This window comes from Eulemur rufifrons, chromosome 1, assembly GCF_041146395.1.
Source record: "Eulemur rufifrons isolate Redbay chromosome 1, OSU_ERuf_1, whole genome shotgun sequence".
NCBI lineage: Eukaryota > Metazoa > Chordata > Mammalia > Primates > Lemuridae > Eulemur > Eulemur rufifrons.
Genome location: NC_090983.1, coordinates 12,809,628 through 12,832,331, shown reverse-complemented (window position 1 = coordinate 12,832,331; position 22,704 = coordinate 12,809,628). Strand labels below are relative to the sequence as shown.

Below are 22,704 nucleotides of genomic sequence, written 5' to 3'. Positions count from 1 at the left end.
CCTAAGATTCCACTGTGTATCATGGTAAAGTTAACATCATAGTGTGAGTCATTGATTACCTTGGTAAACACAGTACATTAGTAGAGAACATAGGTTTTGCTATCAGACAAGCCCGGATTTGTGTCACAGCTTTGTTATTCACAAGCCGTGTGACCCTGGGCAAATTAACTCCTAGGTTTAATAACAGTATCTATCTCAAAAAGAGTGTCATGAAGATTAAATAAGAAAGTCAGTAGATTTAGCCCAGCCCAGGGCACAGTATAATCCCTCACACATCAACTAACAAAAGTGCCCAATGATAGAATCTTTTGAACTCTCATCTATAGGCATCAAATAAATGTCAAAAAGAAATACAGCTTTTCAAACTTAGCAAATAAATGGTATGAGCTAAAATAAAAGCACCTGAAGAGTACAAGTATGCTAAATGCAAAGTAGTATAATGTAGCTTTCTTTCAGAAACATTATTCTCATATACCCCATGTTTCCTACTTTTCCAGAGCCATTTAAATCATTCAACCCCAGAACTCTGTTCTTGACTCTTTCACTTTATTACTGGGTCCCTATGCATTTTTTCATTCATTATCATAGTTACAACTATTATCCATACATGTAGGGTTCTAAAATTTACAGAGACTCTAGACTGACTATTAGGAATTCTGGAGGTTCCTAAAACTATTTACAAAATTTTGCAAGTATAATGTGTGTGTACTTCTTTTATGGAGGGGGGAGTCCCTAACTTTTATCAGATTTCCTACAAAGTTTGCCCACACCTTAAAGAAGATAAATTACAGCAGTCCCCACTTATGTGCAGTTTCACCTTCCTCAGTTTCAGTTATCTGTGGTTAACCTTGGTCTGAAAATATTAAATGAAAAATTTCAGAAATAAACAATTCATAAGCTTTAAGTGACATTCAGAGTAGCATCATGAAATTTTGTACCGTCCTGCTCCATCCCACCCACGATGTGAATGATCCCTTTGTCCAGCATATCCACGCTGTCTACGCTAAGAACCCATTAGTAACTTTGTAACTTAGTAGCCACCTTGGTTATCAGACTGCTGTATTGCAGTGCTTATGTTCAAATAACTCTTATTTTACTTAATAATGTCCTCAAAGCACAAGAGCAGTGATGCTGGCAATTCAGATAGGCCAAAGAGAAGACATGTGTTTCCTTTAAATGAAAAGGCGAAAGTTGTCAACTTAGTAAAAAAAAAATCTTATGCTGAGGTTGCTAAGATCTTAGAATAAGAGTGCATCTCCTATCCATGAAATTCTGAAAAAAGAAAAAGAAATCTGGCTAGTTTTGCCGTCATACCTTAAAGTGCAAAAGTTACAGACACAATCATCGTTCAGTTCACTTCATCGCATCACGTAGGCATTGTATCATCTCACACCACCACAAGAGGAAGGATTTTGAGAGATAAGGTATTTTGAGAGAGACCACATTTACTTAAGTTTTATTACAGTATAGTTTTAACTGTCCTATTTTACTATTAGTTATTGTTGCTAAACCTCTTACTGTGCCCAATTTACAAATTAAACTTTATCATAGGTATGTACGTATAGGAAAAAACATAGTATATATAGGGTTCGGTTCTATGTGATTTCAGGTATCCACTGGGAGTCCTGAAACAAACATATTTCCTGTGGATAATGGGGGGACTACTGTACTGGTTCTATGTTAATGGCTCCCAAATCTATACAGCCATCCCAGATTTTGCCCCAAAGCCTAAAACTCTTGTTTCAACTACCTGCTGTACATCTCCAATCAAATGCTCCAGACACAGATCAAACCCTCTATGTCCAAAATCCTAGCGAACTCACTCTCCAAACCCACCCAAACCTTCCTCCTATGTTCTCTAATTCAGTTGTGGCAATACAAACCACAAGCTAGAAGCATAAGCCTTATATTAATATAGCGTCCTCTCTCAGACATCTCCTTCTTATCCAAGCATCAAGTGCTACTAACATTAGGCGCAAGGTATTTCTCAAGTATGTTCCCATTTTTCCATCCTGAATACAGGTGACCCTTGAACACGGGTGTTAGGGGTGCCAACCTCCTGCACAGTTGAAAATCCAAGTATAACTTTCAAATTCCCCAAAACTTAACTAACAATAGCCTTCTGCTGACAAGAAACCTTATGAATAACATAAACAGTCAATTAAACACATATTTTGTACATGCATTATATACCGTATAACTACAATAAAGCTAGAAAAAAGGAAATGCTATTGACATCATAAGAAAGGCAAAATAGATTTACTATTAAGTACAAGTGGATCACCACAAAAGTCTTCATCCTCATTGTCTTCACGAGTAGGCTAGGGACAAGGAGGAAAAGGAGGGGATGGTCTTGCTGTCTTGGGTGCAGCAGAAGTGGAAGAGGTGGAGGAGGTGGAGGAGGTGGAAGGGGAGGCAGGAAAAGCAGGCACACTCAGCGTAACTTTACAGAAATACATCATAATTTCTATCTGACTTTTTTGCTTTTTCATTTCTCTAGAAATGTTTCTATATGGTATCAATCTTTCTTCCACCATTTGCTTTAAATTTAGTCTCAGTGCCTGTATCACAGAAGGGTTCATGTCATAAAAGAAGTCAACAGCAGTCTTAAATCATCAAAATCTTTCAGCCAGATTGTCTAATGTCAGTTTGTTTTCTGGCATCACTTCTGTGTCTTTTCCTCATCATCTGGCACTAGTTCTGAAGCACAAATCTCCATCAAGTCATCTTCTGTTAATTCCTCTGGTGTGGTGTCTATTAGCTTTTGAATTTCTTCAAGATCTGTATCTTGAAATCCTTCACCCCTCACCTTTTTTGCTATATCCACAGTTTCTTTCATGATTTCCTTGAATGGCTGTCATAAATCCTGTGAAGTCAAGCAAAGCATCTGGACACAGTTTTCTTTGGCAGGAACTTACCAAATATTGTTTCGGGCTTTATGGTTTTCATGGCTTTTTCTATAACAACGATGGCATCTTCAATGGTATAATCCTTCTGGACTTTCACGATGCTAAATCAGGGTTCTCTTATATAGGGATAACACACTGACAATCTTTTCCATAAATTACTGTGTGTAATGAGCCTTAAAGGTCCTTATGACCCCCTCATCTAGAGACTGAATTAGCAATGTTGTATTTAGGGAAAAGTAGACTACTTCAGTGCCTGCAGTGTTGAATGAATGAGGTTTTGGGTGGCAACGAGCATTGCCCAATATCAAAAAAACTTTAAAAGGCAATCCCTTATTGGCAAAGTACTTTCTAACTTCAGGAACAAAGAATCAATGGAACCAATCCAGAAAAAACGGTTCTGGTCTGTGACTTCCCGTTGTAAAACCAAAAGACTGACAGCTAGTGTTTATCTTTTCCCTTCAAAGTTTGGGGGTTAGCAGCCTTATAGATAAAGTCAATCCTTATAATAATCCCAACTGCATTTGCACTGAACAGTCAAGTTAGCCCAGCACTTTCTGACTGAAATCCTGGCATTTGCTTCTCTTCTTTAATAATAAATGTCATTTGTGGCATGTTTTTTTCCAGAATAGGGCACTTTTGTCTGCATTAAAAATCTATTCAAGCATATATCCTTTCTCCTCAATAATTTTCTCAATGGTGTCTGAAAACTTATCTGCTGCTTCTTGGTTGATAGAAGCTGCTTCTCCTGTTACACCAACATTTTTTAAGCCAAACCTCTTTCTAAAATTATCAAACCATCCTTTGCTGGCATTATATTCTCCAGCTTTAGAGACCTCATTTTCCTTTAAGTTGTCAAATAATGACTTTGCTTTTTCTCAAATCATATCAGAGTTTACAGGTATGCCTTTTTTACAGCAATCCTGTACCCATATAAAAGCTGCATTTTCAATATGAGATAAAAAAAAGTATTTCACAAAAAATGTAGGGTTTTTGTGCCCACTGGCATAGCCGCAGTGATGGCTTCAGAAATTTCCTTTTCTTTCTTTACAGTGGTCCTTATGCTGGATTCATTTATCTTGAAATGGAGTGCAACTGCACCTACAGACCTCAATCTGTAGTACATACCAAGTAATTCAACTTTAAAATGTCATCATTTTTTTGTTTCTTGGGAGCACTTCCAGCATTACTAGGAGCACTCTGAATGGGTCCCATGGTATTAAAGGTTTACAGTATTACACTAAACATGACGAAAAATATGTAAAAACTGCAAGATATAACTTTTTCCTGCAATATGCAATTTATTGGAAAGATGAACTGCTCATGCAGAGGTGATCAGTGCCACACAGCATTTTAAGCAGATACAATACTTGATCTCCCGCAAGAGCGGGTGGCTATGAAATTATTACAGTAGCACAATTATGTACAACAGCTAATTTTATGCAGTTATGAGTTCATACTGCATGTTTACATTTGTTTACATTTCTCTCAACTGCAAATGGTGCCATGTATGGTCTGTAAATGTGTGCATAAGTTTTGATAAATTTTAACTTTTTACAATATTGATAGATTTGTGTATATTTTATGGTAGTAAATGATACAATAGACTAGTATCTACATATATTTTATGTATTAATAACCTTTTCTTAATTTTTTTATATTCCTAGGCTACACAGTTTGTCCATTTTTTCGAACTGTTACGAATCTCCAGAACAAATTTCCCATATATTTTTTGAAATAAACCTGTGCATAAGTGGACCTGCACAGTTCAAAATCATGTTGTTCAAGAATCAACTACGGTATTGTCTTAAAATTTTCATCTAGATCTTTGCAACAGCCTTCCAACCACCGTGAACTCCAAACTCATGGAACGTACCTTTCTCAAAATCACCATTAAAATAAACATGTACACTATATCCCTGTTCAAAACTCTTCTATGGTGACATAATAGTCATATCTCTCCACTCACTACTACCTATCTTACATTTATTCCCTAACAACATTAAACCAATGGGAATTCTCAATCGATACATACAACTTGCTGTTTCTCACTGCATTTCTATCAGCGATAGAGGGAGGGATGAGCCCCTCCCTGCTCATCCTCCCCCCATAATGTCTTCTTTATGTCCCCCTCTTCTGCCTCTTTATTTACATATCCTCTGAACACAGCTCAGGTGTCATATCTTGCAGGAATCCTTCCCTGACCTCCTCAAGCAAAGCTAATGACTCCATCTCAGCTCTTCCATAATATGTAGATGATAACTATCACTACACTGCCATATCGCTTCATAATTATATGCACATCTTCTTTCACTAGACCTTGAGATTCTCATGGAATTGTGCATTATTCTTCAATGCCACTTAGCAGGCGGTAAACAAATGTCTGTTGAATACTATTTTACCCATGTTAAACCAATACAATTTTGAAAACATGAACAGTTTAATCACTAGACACAATGATATGGAAAATGGTTGAATGTGCTTATCTATACCAATTAATCTAATTTTTAGATAAATGTCTTCTTCAAATTGAAATAATGTACAGGAAAAAGACTCTCAAATTTCATATATCAAGTAATATTTTTGGATTTTCCCATTCACCTATCTAAAGGCCTCAGAAGCCTGCTTACTCATCACTTTTATTAACAAATGTTAAGTGGGAAGAAAATAGTGGATAGAATAGGCTCTTCAGGAGAGCATCAATCAGCTACAATCTTAAGTCTAAAAACAACACACCAAATGGAACTGGCTTCAAGTGCATGTTCCTACACACACATGATTTAGTCTTGGCATCAAATGAACAAGTAAACAACAATGGCAAAATAATTATGTTATTAATAAACTTTAATCTTTCACTCATCCTCAATATAGAAACAATATTAACTGCCACCAGAAGTTTTTTTTCAAAGGACTAAATGTTCAACTCTCATCTCATCAATATGTTAGCCATAAAATCATCAATCTACACTTCATTCAGGGAACAATTAAATTTAAAGGACATTTTTATATTTACATATATTTTTAAAAAGAGTAATAACATTCTTTTAAAATAACACTCTAAATTATTTGAGTAGGATTTTAATCTCATTGATAAAAATGATGTACTCAGCTTACAATACACGCAAGGGAAGGAATTTGGCAACTAATGCCTCAGCAAAACAATAAATCGAAATAAAATGCACACACACATATATACACAAACATTTAATGTTTGCTATCTAATGATTAGATGTATACAGTATCTTTCTCCAAAAAGCTCAAATTACAAAGTGATGAGCAAGCAAAACAAAAAAACAAATCAGATTTTAATTTTTAAAAGTGACTTTTGCCACCTTCCTCCCCTCAATCCAGGATTACAATTTCCTCATTAGTAAACATCAATAACAAAAATAACTCTATAATGGTCTTTGTTTTCTTAAAATACATCTGATTGTTCATCTACATTACTTCAAATGACATAAAAACAAAGCCTTCAAAATGCCTCAATTTGAAAAGATGTCAGTCTATTGTATACTTACACATCTTGATGGTTCTGTAGTCAGTAAGAATCGGAGAGAACTACATCATGAGAGAAATTAAAACTAAAATGAAGAGAAATGAATTCTTCATATCCACTACATACAAAGAACAAGAAGTCTTTAGTCCCCCGTAAATAATTTTTTACAAGAAAAAATTTAGAATAGGGTGGGTGGGGGAAAAAGAGTGAGAATTTGAAATTCCAGGCAATTCAGAATGACACAGCTAGAAAAAATAAACAAGGAAAAATGCTTGATCTTAATTTCCAGCTTTAGCCTCCAAAAAGCTGCTTGGGTGCAAATATCTGAAGAATGGCAGCATTTTAATCAGATACAACTAAGCTGCTAATTATGCAAGGAAGCTTCCTCCTAGACTGTAAGTACCTCAGAGTAAATAAGGTCTCTTTTCCTTTATGTTGTTGTATTCCTTATAATTCATGGCACAATGCCTACACGACATTTTAAAAATATGATGTGAATACAGTCCACTGAGACTTATCTGATGACTATACAATGACTAATGACATTTGCAATAATCCTATTTATCTGTAAATGACTCCTTAAGCAATGTCACCCATCAAAAGTACAGCCAAAGATCCAAGCTCTGAGGAAAACAGTCCCATGGGACACATTTAAACAGACTTTGGACAAGTTATTTAACTTTCCAAACCTCACTTTCTGCATCTGCTCATGGCCAGGGAAATGGGAGATGGTGCACTGTGTGATAATTAAGAAAGTCTGTCAACACACCACTTACTCATAAATATGTTTGCTTCTTCTCTTATTGCACAGAAGAGACATACAGCCTTGCTTATTAATGACTTAAAACTAAATGTAAAGACTACTAATGTTTGGTTAACTGGTTTCTCTGGTTACAGTGGAGACCTAGTGGAAGGAAGTGTGCTAACAAAAATAATAACTGAAGTCAAGGAAAAAGAGAAAAAGACTATTGATAAGAAAAGCACAACAGCCTAGGACAATTCCATGAAATCACAAACTAAACCTGATCCATATTCAATTGGCCTCTAATATCATTAAATTACAGAAGAGTAGAATTCATAATGAGAAAGTTAAATAACCAATAGAAGGGTCAATTATGATCTGCATTTCAGTCCTCAACATGAGTAAGCCGTCCAAAAATCAATTTGTAAATCTGTTTGGGAAATTTGGAACAATTTCTTTCAATGACACAGAAGGTCAAGCTTTCAGATTAGCCTATTAAATAAAGGCCACTTCAGTCACAAAGTAATTAAGAGTATCAGTAACTCTATTTCAACTATATTCCTGTGTAAATGACGCTTGCAAATATGAAAAAATGTATAGCATTTCATAATCTGATGATGACCACAACAAATAAGACACAAATCATGTAAGAATTCTCACTGAGGCAAAAAGTTTGTTACTGTCCTACTATCGGTGCTGTTTTCACCCATAAAAAAAGAGAGATGCTGCTGGGCTCCTTGAAACACATTTTATCCAGAGAATATAATATTCATCTTGACTGGAACTCTTCAAACATTATACTTACAGACTACCTGTGTTAAGAAAATTAGTTATTTTAAGACCAATATTTTAAAATAAAATTTGCTGTATTTCCCAATATGCTATTAAATCTAAAACACTACTACTAATATAATTTAAAACTACTATTAATATATGGTTCATGTGTATGTAGTAATTACTCTTTAAACATTTATCTAGCAGATAGAAATAACAAAGCAGGAATCATATATTTTGGATAGAATCTCAAAGCAGTAGCAATAACGTTACAGAGAAAAAAATATTTTATTTTCAAGTGCATGTTTGAAATTCATACTTGTATCCTACAATCTAAAATTATTTACTTTAGTAAAATTATAATGCTTTCTTCTCTTTAGCTAGGAAGTATTTAGAAATATACTTTAGGAGTATTTAGATAATTTTCTCTTTAATCACTAAGGTTTTTTTATTGAAATGAGTAAACTTACTAGCTTTTCTAAAACTGTGATAATGTATAAAAACTCTATAAACTGTAAGACAATAACAAATTGTATTTACACCTGAATCAATTACACACAACCCAAAGGGAGAGAAAAAAATGATTAAAAATATATAAATTGCCACTGTTGGCTTTGTGTTTGAATGAACCTAACTATAATTAAATGATAAGACAGCAAAAGGTCTATCACATAAAACTATTACAAAAATCTCCTATCAAGTCTACTGAAAACTTCTCTAAAACTTCTCTCTTTCTCTCTCACACACACACACACACACACACACACACACCTAACTTTCCCACTGCTTCCTATTAGGATTTAGCCATCATCACTGAAATATACCATTCACGTTTTAAAGAAAAATCTAAGGCTGAAAGATGGATGATTTTTGCAACATCACACAAAATGTTTTAGGCCACAGAAGATACGAGCATTCAGTTCATAGACTTATGTATAAACACAGCCTTTTACTGAAACTTCTGGAGCCAGAATAAGCCCAAGATAACCTCAAATTAAAACCTCTTCACTTTACGAAAGAGGAAACAGAAGCTAAGTGGCTTATCCAACATCACACAACTACCTAGTCAAAACAATTAAGAGAGGTCCAAGTGTCCTAAGGGTCCTTCCATTGCATCCTGTCAACTCAAATCATGTGGGCGCTCAATATTGAAAAATGATTTTATAATTAAATAGGTCAGTGTTAACATTGAGTTACTATGGCTATATGCTTAATCCAGACTGGTGGACAGAAAAGAAATTTTAACTGGAAATCAGGCTTCTAGTCATAGTTCTTCTATAAATTCAAGTCAGAAGCATATCCCTTGGCTAAACCGCCCTCTCTAGTCCTGTTTCCTCATCTGTTACATAAGAACAGATTCTCTCAAAAGTCCTTGCTATGGTGTGAATGTTTGTGTCCCCTCCAAAATTGCCAATTTAATAGTATTAAGAGGCGGGGCCTTCAGGAGGTGATTAAGTCATAAGTTGGAGGTCTCATGAGTAGGAGCAGGGGACCTTATAGAAGAGCTTGACAGAGGGAGTTCATTCTTTTTTGCCCTTCAGCCTTCTGCCACGTTGCATCAAAGCACCATGTTGGAAGCAAAGAGCAGCCCTCACCAGGCAACAATACCTGCCAGCACCTTGATCTTGGACTTCCCAGCCTCCACAAGTGTGAGGAAATAAATTTCTGTTCTTTATAAATTACCCAGACTATAGCATTCCGTTATAGCAGCACAAAAGGACAAAGCACAGTCCCCTTTTAGCTTTTAAAAATTAAAATACTAATACAAATAGGAGCAAATAAATTATTTATTTGGCTAGTAATGGTATTCATCAAAAGATACATTTCTTTCATGTCTCATGTGCATACACCAAGAGAAGTAAATTATTACTAATTTAAAGTATTTTCGTGCTTCAAATTTATTTTACTGTTTATTACTTTAGTACATCCTCAAAGACAAAAAATTTAAAGATTAAAATATGTAAACATGTTAACTTCAGGTAATTGCTTTTTCACAAATATATGCTCTTAAGATAAATTTCTATTAGCTGAAAAAAATATTAATGTATGCTGTCAGCCTTATAATTTAAAATACGAAAGTGTTAACTATAAATATGTCAACTAATACATCTTTCTTATAGGTTATGTTTTTGACTGTTTTATTCAAGTCAATATACACACTAGAGTCCCGTAAGCAATTTATATATTCAAATGTTACTGGAACAATACACATTTTAATTGATTTAAGGCCGGGCGCAGTGGCTCACGCCTGTAATCCTAGCACTCTGGGAGGCCGAGGTGGGCGGATCGTTTGAGCTCAGGAGTTCGAGACCAGCTTGAGCAAGAGCGAGACCCCACCTCTACTAAAAATAGAAAGAAATTATATGGACAGCTAAAAATATATATAGAAAAAATTAGCCGGGCATGGTGGCGCATGCCTGTAGTCCCAGCTACCTGGGAGGCTGAGACAGGAGGATCGCTTGAGCTCAGGAGTTTGAGATTGCTGTGAGCTAGGCTGACGCCACGGCACTCACTCTAGCCTGGGCAACAGAGTGAGACTCTGTCTCAAAAAAAAAAAAAAAAAAAAAAAAATTTTTATAACTTTTATTCTCTTATAGGTGGTCCATTTACCTTCAACCTAGTGAAGCTTAAGCTTGCAAAAATTCCTTCCAAGGCCTAAAAACTAATGTTGAATTCTTTTTGTAAAGAGAGTACTGCAATGTACAAGCTTCAGAGCCCCTGGATCTGCCCCTGGCTAATAATTTAAATGGCAATCTTAGAATTAATTTCAAGTATGCTCTTATTAAGTAAATATTTTAGAATCTAGAAAATTCTTAACAATATCATTAGGCAGTGTGACATAATGGAAAGAACATGGACTTCTGAGTCAGAGATACCTAAGATTTGAATCCCAGCTTTGCCCTTCCCTGCATGTATATGTAATGTTATACACATTTTATTAGGTCTCTCTGACCCTTAGACAGATTTAAAACAGGAGAAGCATCTAAACTTAAATTTGTTTTGAGGATTTCAGGTAGTTAGTTGTAAGTACCTAAAACAGAGCCTAATACAAGGCAGACATTCAACAAATTGTTACTAATCTTACAAAGCAATTTCACTTTACTGGAAATGGAAAGAAACTGGAGATGAAAAGGAAAAAGGAATTTTCATTACTACTTTGGAGAGGATAGGGCAAATAGAAGAGGCTAAATGTTGCTCAGTTAAGAGCTGTTTTAGATAAGAATGTTTTACAAGCACTACGTTAAAGAATTCCTCTTAGCAATGAAGGTTTGCTTTTATAGGAAAGTATCTCTAAGGAATCTTGTATTTTCTTAAAGTAGGTAAAAATGTCCCCTTTGAAGGCTTTATTCCATTGCTCAGCAGTAACATTTCTCATTTAAAGAGCAAATTTGGGTCCATTCTTTTTCAATGACGGCAAGTACTACATGAATGGAAGTCAAATTAAGAAGTTTTATATTTTCAACTTTAAAACCGACTTTAAAAAAATAAAAAAGAATGTTGTCCAAAAGCAAAAGCTCTGGATTAGGAGTTAAGGCAATTTCACGATCAGTTCTCAATTTTCTATTAACTGTTATAAAGTTGGGCAGATAAGATTCTCCTCATCTTTAAAAAAAGACTAATGACTAGTGATTTTAAAGCAATGGTTAAACAAACGTTTTAAAATGAAATATTTTAAAGAACCTTATATATTAATACACATGGCAACACATGAGCTACTCTAATTACCAGAGAGGGAAATTTTCAAGATTATCTACTTTACTCTTCCTAGGCCTTCTGGGTCCTGGACACAAAACTGTCCTACATGAAACACAGTATTACTATTCTCTCAATAATCTTTGCTGTGAAGGGAGACAGTACAGTAGCTACTATGATTGGGAAGACAGGAGAATGACACCTTCCTTCTCTGAGACCAAAGGCAAGAAGTTGAGAATGAGTAAAGATACAGATTGAAGAATTAACTGAAAGGGAAGAACACTGAAGGAATTTCACCTAATACGACACTGGTTTCCACAGTGAAGCAACAGTTAGGATTTTTGAAGAAGAGAAATAAGAGAATTCTCTATAAAGAGCGTAAGGACAATGATTAAAGTTTGGAATAGCTCATGCAGGAAAGGGGAGAGGAAGTTCACCAGGGACACACAAAAAAACTACCCAGAGGCACTGAGAGTCCAGCATTTATAAACTATAGTCTTGCAATTTTCTCCAGGAGTAACTAAAAAATATGAGCAGTAAATGTAGATGGGTGGGATGATCCAAAGTGCTTTTTGCCTTGTTTCTGGGGAGGCAGTAGGAAAGAAGGGTCCACTGATAACTTAGGTGGAAGTGATGACACCATGGTTTGGGGGAATGAAACAGTCTTATCGAGATCCAAGGGTATTTTCAAGTGAGAAGGAAACAAGCAACAAGTAGGATGGAATAATTATGACAGCTTCCATTTATTAATAATGCTTATTATGTGCCAGGCCCTATTCTAAGGAGCTTTACGTGCATTAACTCTATCTTTAAAACAATTTTACGAAGTAGGTACTATCATTTCCTCCTTTTTACAAAAGGGGAACATGCAGAAGTTAAGTGATTTATTAGATGTAGTCCTACATCTAGTAAATGGAGGTGCTACGATAGACTGCAATACTGTAGTTTTAAGATTTCTAAAGTGGCAAGATGACAAGATCCAAGACAGTATGAAAATCACTAGAATAAGAAGCCAGGTCTGTGCGAACACCACTGTATAGATACAGTACCTAATACACAGTAAGACTACACAGTAAGTGTATTTTAAATTGAATAAATGACTACCCACATGCTATGGATAAAATTATGATTTCGACTAGAACTGGAGATAATGTCTATGAAAAAGGTACTTAAAATCTTCAATGACTGAGAGAATATGAGTACAAAGTTAGTGGATGGTCACAGAGAGAAAGCAAAAGAATAGTTCTCAAGGGCTTGAGCCAAAAAAAAAAAAAAAAGATGGATATGGCAATAAATGGCATTTGGGTCCAATAATTCAAGGACTATAAAGAAAACAGACACCTCAATTCAAAAAGATAAGCCTGTATCCTTAGGGCAAAGCCAGGTTTCAGATGGAGAGAAAGCAGAGAATTCTAAGAACATGCTGAGACTACAGAGAAGTTAACCTGCAACAGAAGTAGGGGATCACAGTGCAACAGGCTGAGGGGAAGGGATGAGACAGAAAGTCATCATGGTGGAGGAAGTAAAATGTTGAGCACAGTTAGGAAACAGAAAAAACCAGACCAAGGATTAAGTCTTCTGACACACAATCCAGGGTTATTGCAAATGCATCATACTATCCTTACTTATTGTTCCAAGAAACTAGGCTCACTTCCCTGCTACAGGAGATGCCATAAGATCATTAATGACCTACTATTACATCTTAACACTTCACATATAGCTAGAAAAGAAATTCAAACATTTCAGAGCACCATTTGTGTTAACTTACCTAATTAATCAATTACTATGGCTTGGCTTAGAGGACTGGTTTCTCATTTAATCAACCATTCATTAACCACCCACACCATGCTAAGTGCTATGTGGCTCAAAAGCACGTCTGGTGTAAGTTTTGGGCAGGGACCACAACCTAGTTCAGGAGTGAAATGACAAGAGGGGGGTAGGGAATGACAAAAACTGTTTTTAGATGAACACTTAAAGTACACATTAGAATGTACAAACCAAATGAGTGTTTACTCCTTTAATAAAGGTACCTGGAGAGATTGCACAATTATTCCAATGATTAAATGAGAATCCTTATGGGAACTTCTGTTTTGAAGCCACCGCCCCAAGGCCAGTAGCATTCTTCTCAAATGTCCCAGTAGGACCAAACCTACGTCCTTTGAGAATGCTTTCTTAGTGTAGATCACAAATTGGCTCTGCAGGCTTTTTAAGTTCCAGAAACTGAACTAAAAAATGGCAGCATCACTAAAATAAGCATATAGCATTCCAATGTAACTACTAGCAAAACCAACATTCACTGTTAATATTTAAATTTTGGCATATAAGAGGCTAAACGTTGGTGTAACAGTCATTAACTACATGCTAGGTTCTGTTCTATAGCTTGACTTTCTGTACAGCACAACCAACCCGTAAAGTGGGTCTTTGTATTCTCATTTTACAAAAGAGAAAACTGAGGCTAGCAGAGGTTAAGTAACTTGTTAAAGGTAACACAGGTAGAAAGAGGTGGAGCTGAAGTCAGACATGGTGCCAGACACCTGCAGTCCTGGCTAATTGGGAGGCTGAGGCATAAGGATCACTTGAGCCCAAGTTTGAGACCAGTCTGGGCAACATATCAAGATCCTGTCTCTTAAAAAAAAGAAAAGAAAAGAAGAGAAGAGAAGAGAAGAGAAGAAATGTAGCTGCATGCAAACCTTGGCAATCCAGAGCCCACACTCTTAACTATTGTGCTTTCAGTCTCTTTACTTTTTAGTCATACTCCTAAATACATACGATGAATGAAAAACTAAATGAAAATTCCCTACAGATTATTCATAATTTTATTCTTATAAGTAGTCAAAGAAATGCAAATTAAAGCATTAAAGTATAATACTATTTTTTCACCTATGAAATTAAAGATACAATGTGCTGGCTAAGACACTTCTACAACAGTAGACATTAAACCAATACAAGCTTGAGAAGTATAATTAATTCTTAAGAGCACGCACTTTAGAGCCAGATTGCTTGGGTTAGATCCTCGTTCTACCACTTGCAAGAATACCTTAAGCAAATTACTTTAACTTCTCAAGGCCTCATTTGTAAAACAGGTAACAGTAGTAGTATTCTACAGAACTGTTATCTTACAGAGTTGTACAAATTAAGTAAGTTTAGACAAGTGAAGCACATGACAAGGATTCAAAAAATGTTAGCTATTACTACCACCTTTCTGGAGATCAATTAGATAATATGTATCAATTATGTTTAGCCCTATAATTCCATAATCATAGATGGGCTCAAATATTTATGTGCCTAAATATTAACAGTTGCATTCTTTGTAACAGGGAAGGTAGGGACTCCCTGGAATCAATCAAAATAGGTGCAGGGACAGGCACAGTGGCTCACACCTATAATCCCAGAACTTCGGGAGGCCAAGGCAGGGAGGATCCCTTGAGAACAGGAGTTTGAGGCTTCATCGAGCTATGACTGCACCACTGCACTCCAGCTTGGCTGACAGAGCAAGATCCTGTTTCTTTAAAAAATGAAAAAAACTGGCAGTAGGAAAATGGTTAAGCAAGTTGAAGTACTGTTGAGGTACTATAAAGCTGCAGTGCCCAATCCCCTGGGGCAGCAGACAGGTCCGAGTCCATGGCCTGTTAGGAACCAGGCCACACAGAAGTAGGTGAGCCGCGGGAGAGCGAGTGAAGCTTCATCTGTATTTACAGCCGCTCCCCATCACTGGCATCACTGCCTGAACTCCAACTCCTCTGTCAGATCATCAGTGGCATTAGATTCTCTACATTATGGTGAGTTGTATAATTATTTCATTATATATTACAATGTAATAATAATAGAAATAAAGTACACAATAAATGTAACGTGCTTGAATCATTCCAAAACCACTGCCACTGCACCCCTTCACACTCTCCCGGGGGGAAAAATTATCTTCCATGAAACCAGTCCCTGGTGCCAAAAAGGTTGGGGACTGCTGCTGCAAAGTATTATACAGTCATGAATCATGTTTCCAAAAATATTTAATATAGAAATACATGTATAATAAGGAACTATTTTTTAAGATGTAGTATATAAAATGATACAGTATCTCTATTTTATTGTGTGTTCACACATGCATATGAAAGATAAACACATCAAAATGTTAATATTGTTTATTTCCAAGTGGAAGGATTATAGGTGATTTTTACTTCTTTATTTATAAATTTAGATATTTATCATGTTTTCTACCATGAATATGTATCATTTTTATAATTAGAAAAGCTAAAAAAATGAAATCATTGCTTGGGCAGACTTTGACTGAATAGTTTTCACAATACACTGATAGACTAATACTAATTGTAATTCGTATTTTAGCTCAGTCATCTGTTCTTACTGGTAACATCTTTACTTTTTTGCTGACTTTACAATGGGCAAACAACAAGAACTACTTTCAAACTTGCATTACTTAAAACTACAAATTATCCACTAACATTCATATCAATCTAACAAATATGCTAAAGACCATCCATGTACTTTCTTGAATGAAAATAACAAAAAAAATTACCACTGAAGTCTCCTAATTTGTAATACTAAGTAAGAGAAGGCATACTACTTTTTCTTGCTTTAATTATATAATCTTCCTGAACTGGACAAACGTTAATACTTAGCTACATTTATTGAATGAATGACACTCAAATAAAGGAAGCTTTCTCTATTTTCTTTGAATGAATCAACCTTCTGATTAATGTAATGTTTAAAAGGCCAAATTTTCACAGTATATCCTATACTACTAAAACAGTTTCAAATTCAATATTGGTACTAATAGTCTTCCAGTCTCCTCTAAACTATCTAGAAGGACAATGTAAAATGAATGTTAATAACTTCATGCTTCTTTTCTTAACCTCTAAAGCCAGAGAGGTACTATCAGCAACAGCCCAGTTGGCTATCCCAAAACTATAAAGCAGAATTTAGTCTAAGTGTAAAAAACACTTTAATGAATCTGTTATGCCTTACACCACAATTTCTCTATAAGAAAATATATGATGAAAAATTTATAGTTAATACTGTGCTCTGTGTAATCTGCAAGACTACTCATACAGCTTTCCTGTATGTACAGTCCAGGTAGTTCTATGTAACAACTACCTTCCCTTAGAAAGGAAAACCTATTATGAAGATCAAAGCTGTTCCCCCAAATATGGCAAATATTACTGTAGCTAGAAAGGAAAAAAAAAACAGACACTAACTGTCCCTGTTTGCCCTTAGGCTCTTGGTATTCTTAAGTACATCACAGATGATCTTATATTCAGCTTTTTCACTAAAGTCAGTCACTCTGTGGGTTCCATCCAACTAAATAATCTCGACATCATTTGCTGTCAATGCTACCCACAGGTGGAGCTCATCTAGAATTATGGAGTGGACATTGTATCCAGAGAGTCTTTCTTGTCACGATTTAGCAAGCTCTTATAAACTAATAACTGAAGCTATTTTCAGGACCTCAAAGTACAGGTCTTAAGAGCCTGATCACACTCTAGAGACAGTCACTTTCATAACATGTCTCCTGAACCCTGAAGGCTAAGCCAAGAAACACAAGTAAGAGGAGAGGATGGCATTTTCATTCAAACATTACACTGCTAATTCCAATTAAGCTTGTCAAGCCAATGTGGACAAAACCATGGACAGTACAGATGGTAAGGAATGGCTTTTCAAAGATAAGGAAAAAAGGTTTACCTGACAGCAACTAATTCTATATAGTGGAACAAAAGCTCAGAAGTAAGACTCATGGCAACAGCAAGAAAGACACTTCTTGGGGCAGAATGATTTGATCCAAACCCCTATGGTTTCCAAGAGTTTCACAACTACCACCTCCTTTCTTCAAAAAAGTTTTGTGGCCCTTGTAGTTACTGTGCATACAAAAAAAATTTTAAACATTATCAACAAAAAGATGTAAAGTGACATACATTGTGCAAGGCAGGAAAGCTCATAAACAGGATTAAACTATTCCTTCGTAAACAGTTTACAAATACAGAAACCTCCTTACTGTTTTCCATCTTAAAAAGAATCAATAATGAATGCATACTTAAAATATGCACTCAAAACACTAAAAAACCTGATTCTACTGAGGGGATTATATTTACAGTAGTCTTACACATCTATAAAATAGCCCACAAGTTCAATTACCACTCTAGTTTGCAATGAAAACAAAACAATCCCAATATATATTTTTATACTTTTTACACATCCTGTAAAATACAATCCTGAAATAAACACTTGAAATTTTGGTTAAAACTACAATTTTCCTTAAATTATAGTAAGTATACATCCAAATAGCATACCTAAAATATAATAGCTGTAAGTATGTATATATGTATAACCATAAAGTGTTTTTCCTTTATGGAATACTATGTATTTACTACTTCTGATTAGCAAGCCATGCAGATTGCAGTATGTACAAGATTGCTAACATGGAGGAAGGAATTTTGAAGGTAATTACCCACACTTTACCAAAGAACAAATAAAATCAGTGAAATACTATACCACAGAAGAGCACATATATATACTTACTGAAGGCCAATGCAACTATGATTTTAAAATTTATATATTAAAAACCTGTAATGGTTCTTGTCAGGCAGGTGGCTCACACCTGTAATCCCAGCACTTTGGGAAGCCGAGGCCAGAGGATCACTTAAGGCCAGGGGTTCGAGACAGCCTGGGCTGTACATAAGACCCTGTCTCTTTAAAATGTAAAAAAATAACTGGCCAGGCATGGTGGGGTATGCCCTTAGTTCCAGCTACTTGGAAGGCTGAGGCAGGAGGATCCCTTGAGCTCAGGAGTTCGAGGCTGCAGTGAGCTATGAGGCTGCAGTGAGCTATGATCATGCCACTGCACACCATCTGGGCAACAAAGCAAGACTCTGTGTCTACCAAAAAAAAGAAAAAAAAACCCATAGTGCCTACAGTGGTTTTCTACAATGAGACCTACTTGTGAATAATGTTATTAACACTTATGAAAAAGTAATGAAAAATTCTGCTTTTAAAAATTAGCAGCTACTACTGAACATCAAACGCTAGTGTAGTCACTTACACACTTCATTTAAGGATTTTAGAAAAACTTACAGGGCAACAAGTTATAGACAGAATGGGTCCAAATTCGCTCATAACCATAATGCCACTTAAAAAAAAAAAATCAGTTTCAGTACTATGTACTAACCTACTACACAATATTATACTCTTCAACTAAAAGAATAATGAATTTCTCTCCCACCTCTTCCTCCCAAAATGCAAGCTCCAGGAAGCAGGGATCTTGGTCTTTCAAGCTATACTGATACACTGCAAACCCCTAGAACAGTGCCTAGCACACAGTACTCAGCACTTGTAGGAATGAAGAGAGAGGATGAAGGTATGAGAAATTGGCAAATCTAAAGAAATCAGAGTTGATTACAGATAGATGACGGTATAACTGGTTAGTCAGAATAACTTTAACGTAAGTGAACTGATGTCAAATATGAGCTATTCCACGTTTCAGCAAAAAATGAGAATTACAAGAACTCAAGACCTCAAGAATGAACAGTATAAGACTGACATTTCCTAGAAATTCTATTGTATAAAAATAATGGCCTCATAAAATTCTGAATTCTAAACTCTGCTAAAAAAATCAGAATTAAGAAAATTAACATTACTCTCAAACTCAAAAACCCAACTCTTTGCCCAATTAAAACAGAAAACATGCCAGCCAACTTCATTAGTACTCTCTTGTCAACATTTCTCACTTGCTGATGTAATTTCTCACATTTACTTAGAAAAAAACTTCAAACATTCAAAATCCCTTTAATTAGTATCAAAGCACTTAATTCTAAGTATACCGTAGCTTTATTTATATAAAGCCAGGAAGTTTCCGCACATTGACATTAGTGTTTATATTCCTGCAGTTTCAGAATTATGCATCAGGTGCATTGTTTTAAATTTGAAGAATTCAGAAAGGTCCTCAAGTTCTCTAGAATTATGTTACTTACTCAACTGGGACAATCATGTTAAGATAGTAAGTCTTTCCCCACTACAACTGCACTTCAGAAAAGGCATGCTTTAAAAAGGAAATACAAATCCCCCTCTTTCACTCCCACACGATATAAAGTATTTATGATTCTAAGAAGGGAAAACCACGATCTTTCTCTAGTTTTACTTTCAAAAATCTTCTGTTCAATTGCTAGTTTGTCTATCGTGACGTATGCCTGTTACTGTAGCGACACCGGCAAGTATGTCCAGTTTCTCTGTTACAACAGTACATTTTAACTGCTTGCCATGGGTTATCTGAATCAGATATGACATCCAATGTTATACCCCATATACTAAATACTGCAAGTGTAGGACTCGACGTAATGCCAAAAAAAAAAAAAAAAAAGTTTCCGATCAAAACACGTTTGCTATCGCTAAAACCGACAGAGTAAAGCAACTCTGCTTCGTGACTATATTCATTCTTTCAGGCTCCTATGGCTAAGAAATGGAGAATCAATTGTCCAATTCTCTCTCGCTTCACCCTTGGCCCTTCTACGAGTGGCGAGGCAATTCCTGCACAAGAGTTTGTAAAGTGCTTAGGAAGCTTGTGGGATGAAAGATGCTATAAATACACCCGATGTTATTAGTTTATTACCATTGAGCATTACGTGGAACTACTGTCACTGCGTCGGGGGTAGGTTGATGGCATAACCTTTCCGGAGGGGAAAAGGTGAGAGGGCAGTCCCTTTCATCACCCTGAAAGCTACGCTGGGTAATTTGTTAAGGTGCAGCGAAACCACACGCGAAAAGTTACACACACGCCCCACACTGGGAGGACTTCCATAGTCCCCACTCCTCCAGGGCTGGAGCCCCTGGCATCGAGTGGGGTGGGAAGTGCTGGGGATTGGGCCTACACCCCGGTAACGTGGGGAGGTGCTGGGGCAGCGAGGGAGCCCCGGCCGCAGCCGACGCCCGCGGGGCGGCTGGAGGAGCAGCTCCCCAGGCGGGGGCGCGGCGCCCGGGCAGGCGCCGGGCGCGAGGAACAGCCCGGGAGGGCGGCCGCGCCGGGGCCCCGCGCCGCCCCGTTGCCGGGAAGGCTCGCGCCCCGCGGGCGGCGGGCGTGGGGGAGGGGAGGCCGGGCCTGCGGCCTGTTGGGGGAGTTCAGCCCGGGCCTCGCGTGCGGCTCTCGGCCAGGCCCCCAGCCCTAGGGTCCCGGGCACCGAGGAGAGACTCACCGGAAAGGCCCGGATCCGCATCTTGGTGTCCTTCCGGCTGCCCGTGCCTTTGCTCAAATTCGACATGGTGCTCGTCCCCTCCCTGGCGGCGGCGGCTTCAGGTCGCACTCCGAAGCGCCGGTGTCACATTTAAGGCGGGCGGGCAGGCGAGGGGCGACGCTGGGGGCGGCGGCGGCGCGGCCCCCGGGCAGGGCTGGGAGCTGGCCGGCCCCTGGCGGCCGCGGCGGTGGCGGCGGCAGCGGCTTGGGTTCTGGCGGCTCCGACTCGGCTGGGGGGCTGCGCTGGCGCAGCGGCTCCGCGGGGTCCCCCTCACGCCCGGCTCGACTCCCTTTATCGCGCTCCTCCGCGATGGCGGCGGCGGCGGCGACGGACAAACATCTCACTGCGCAGGCCGAACGTCCTCCTCCTCCTCCTTCTCCTCCTCCGCCTCAGCGAGACGAGATCCGGCCCAGAGGGTGGAGGGGGGAGGAGGGAGGGAAGAGAGCCGGAGAGTGGAGAGATTGGGGGGAGGGGGGTGGGAGGACGGGAGGGGGAGGCGGACGGCCGCGGAGGGGACGCTCAGATCTCGCGAGAAATGGGTGAGCGCGCTGCCCCAGGTGGGGCGGGGCGAAGCCCGTGGCCGGCGGGCACAACCAGAAGGGAGGTGGGGAACGGGGAGTTAGGGGGAAGTGGGAGGGGCCAGCGGGGCGGGGAGGTGGAAAGGGGCGGGGATGAGGACAGGAGGAGTAAGCTGCCTTTTTGAAAGAGGAGCGTCGGAGACCGGGTTCTGGGCGGAGGTGGTTGCTGATTGGTGGAGCACGAAGCGGGCGTGGGGGCCCTGGTCACGTGGATGGAGTGGGCGGGGGAAGTTCGGAGAGACCAGCGAGATTGTAGTGGGCTGGGCCGGCTGGGCTGGGACGAGCGGAGGATAGTCTCGGGGAGGAGCGTGGGGTGCGAGATGCATAACTAAGTCCTAGAACTGGTTCCTGTGTTTTTGTAGGGCATGTGGACTAGGGGTGGGTACTTGAGCAGAAGCCAGAAACCCGAAGGAAGAGTTTGTGCAGGAGTTAACTGCAGTGTTGGAATTACTGTCCTGTATGCTTAACAAGATATTCGGAATGGATGTGCACACCCCAGCTCTCAGGACTGAGGGTGGAGATGTTAAATCTACAAGTATATTGTCTACTGGACCCAGGGCTTATTAACGATAAAATCCGTTTTTCATTACCATTAAAATAAAATGACAGCTCCCTTAATGTAATGCAATTATTTTGGTAAATGGTGTTAAATGAAATGACAGAAACCTATCTTTAATCTGACAGATCATTTCTACCATTACGGAGAGTATTGTAGGTTTTTAAAGGCAAAATTATTGTCTGATTCAGTTTGCTGTATATTTGGAAGGGTTTTGTTTTTGTATTTTGGGGGGGAGTTACTCAGAGTCAAAACGTCTAGTTTGACTCATCAGTTTTGCTTTTCATTCATTGTGAATTGTTCTTCCTGATTTACCTACTTGCCCAATTGTTGTTATACTTGGGTTTCCAACTCTGCAGGGGAATATGTGAGTTTCTACTAATGTTTATGATCTTCCCATTTTAAGTAAGCTGTTGTTCGGATGGATATCTACATTTAAAAACTCAATACTTGTTTTTGTAGCACACTTAATAAGTAAGCTGAAATATACTTGTTTATTTCTTGACTATAAAGTTGAATTTGCCCTAAATTAATCCTGGTGACTAAGCTTATGGGTGGTGTGCTTTGAGCCCTACTTGGTTGAAATGCCCCATTGGAAGTATCATATTTTCTTGTTTTGTTTTTTGGTATTTGCTAATCAAAACTGGAGCTTAAGAAAGGAGAATCAATGTTGCTTGAGGCCGTATCTATGTAAATGCTGAAGCTAAAAATAAGTCGTCAAGAAATGTG

General features: G+C 38.1%; 1 protein-coding gene across 2 annotated transcripts in view; it reads right to left on the bottom strand.

Annotated features, from left to right (window-relative positions):
• Window positions 1-21,040, bottom strand: part of CUL3 (cullin 3) — a 103,588-nt gene extending 82,548 nt beyond the window's left edge. For both annotated transcript variants that reach the window (XM_069466775.1, XM_069466784.1), the window contains exon 1: window positions 20,803-21,040. In XM_069466775.1, coding sequence (XP_069322876.1) covers window positions 20,803-20,868 — 66 coding nt within the window. In that variant the 5' untranslated portion in view covers window positions 20,869-21,040. The remainder of the gene's footprint in view (window positions 1-20,802) is intronic.
• Window positions 21,041-22,704: the final 1,664 nt, after the last annotated feature.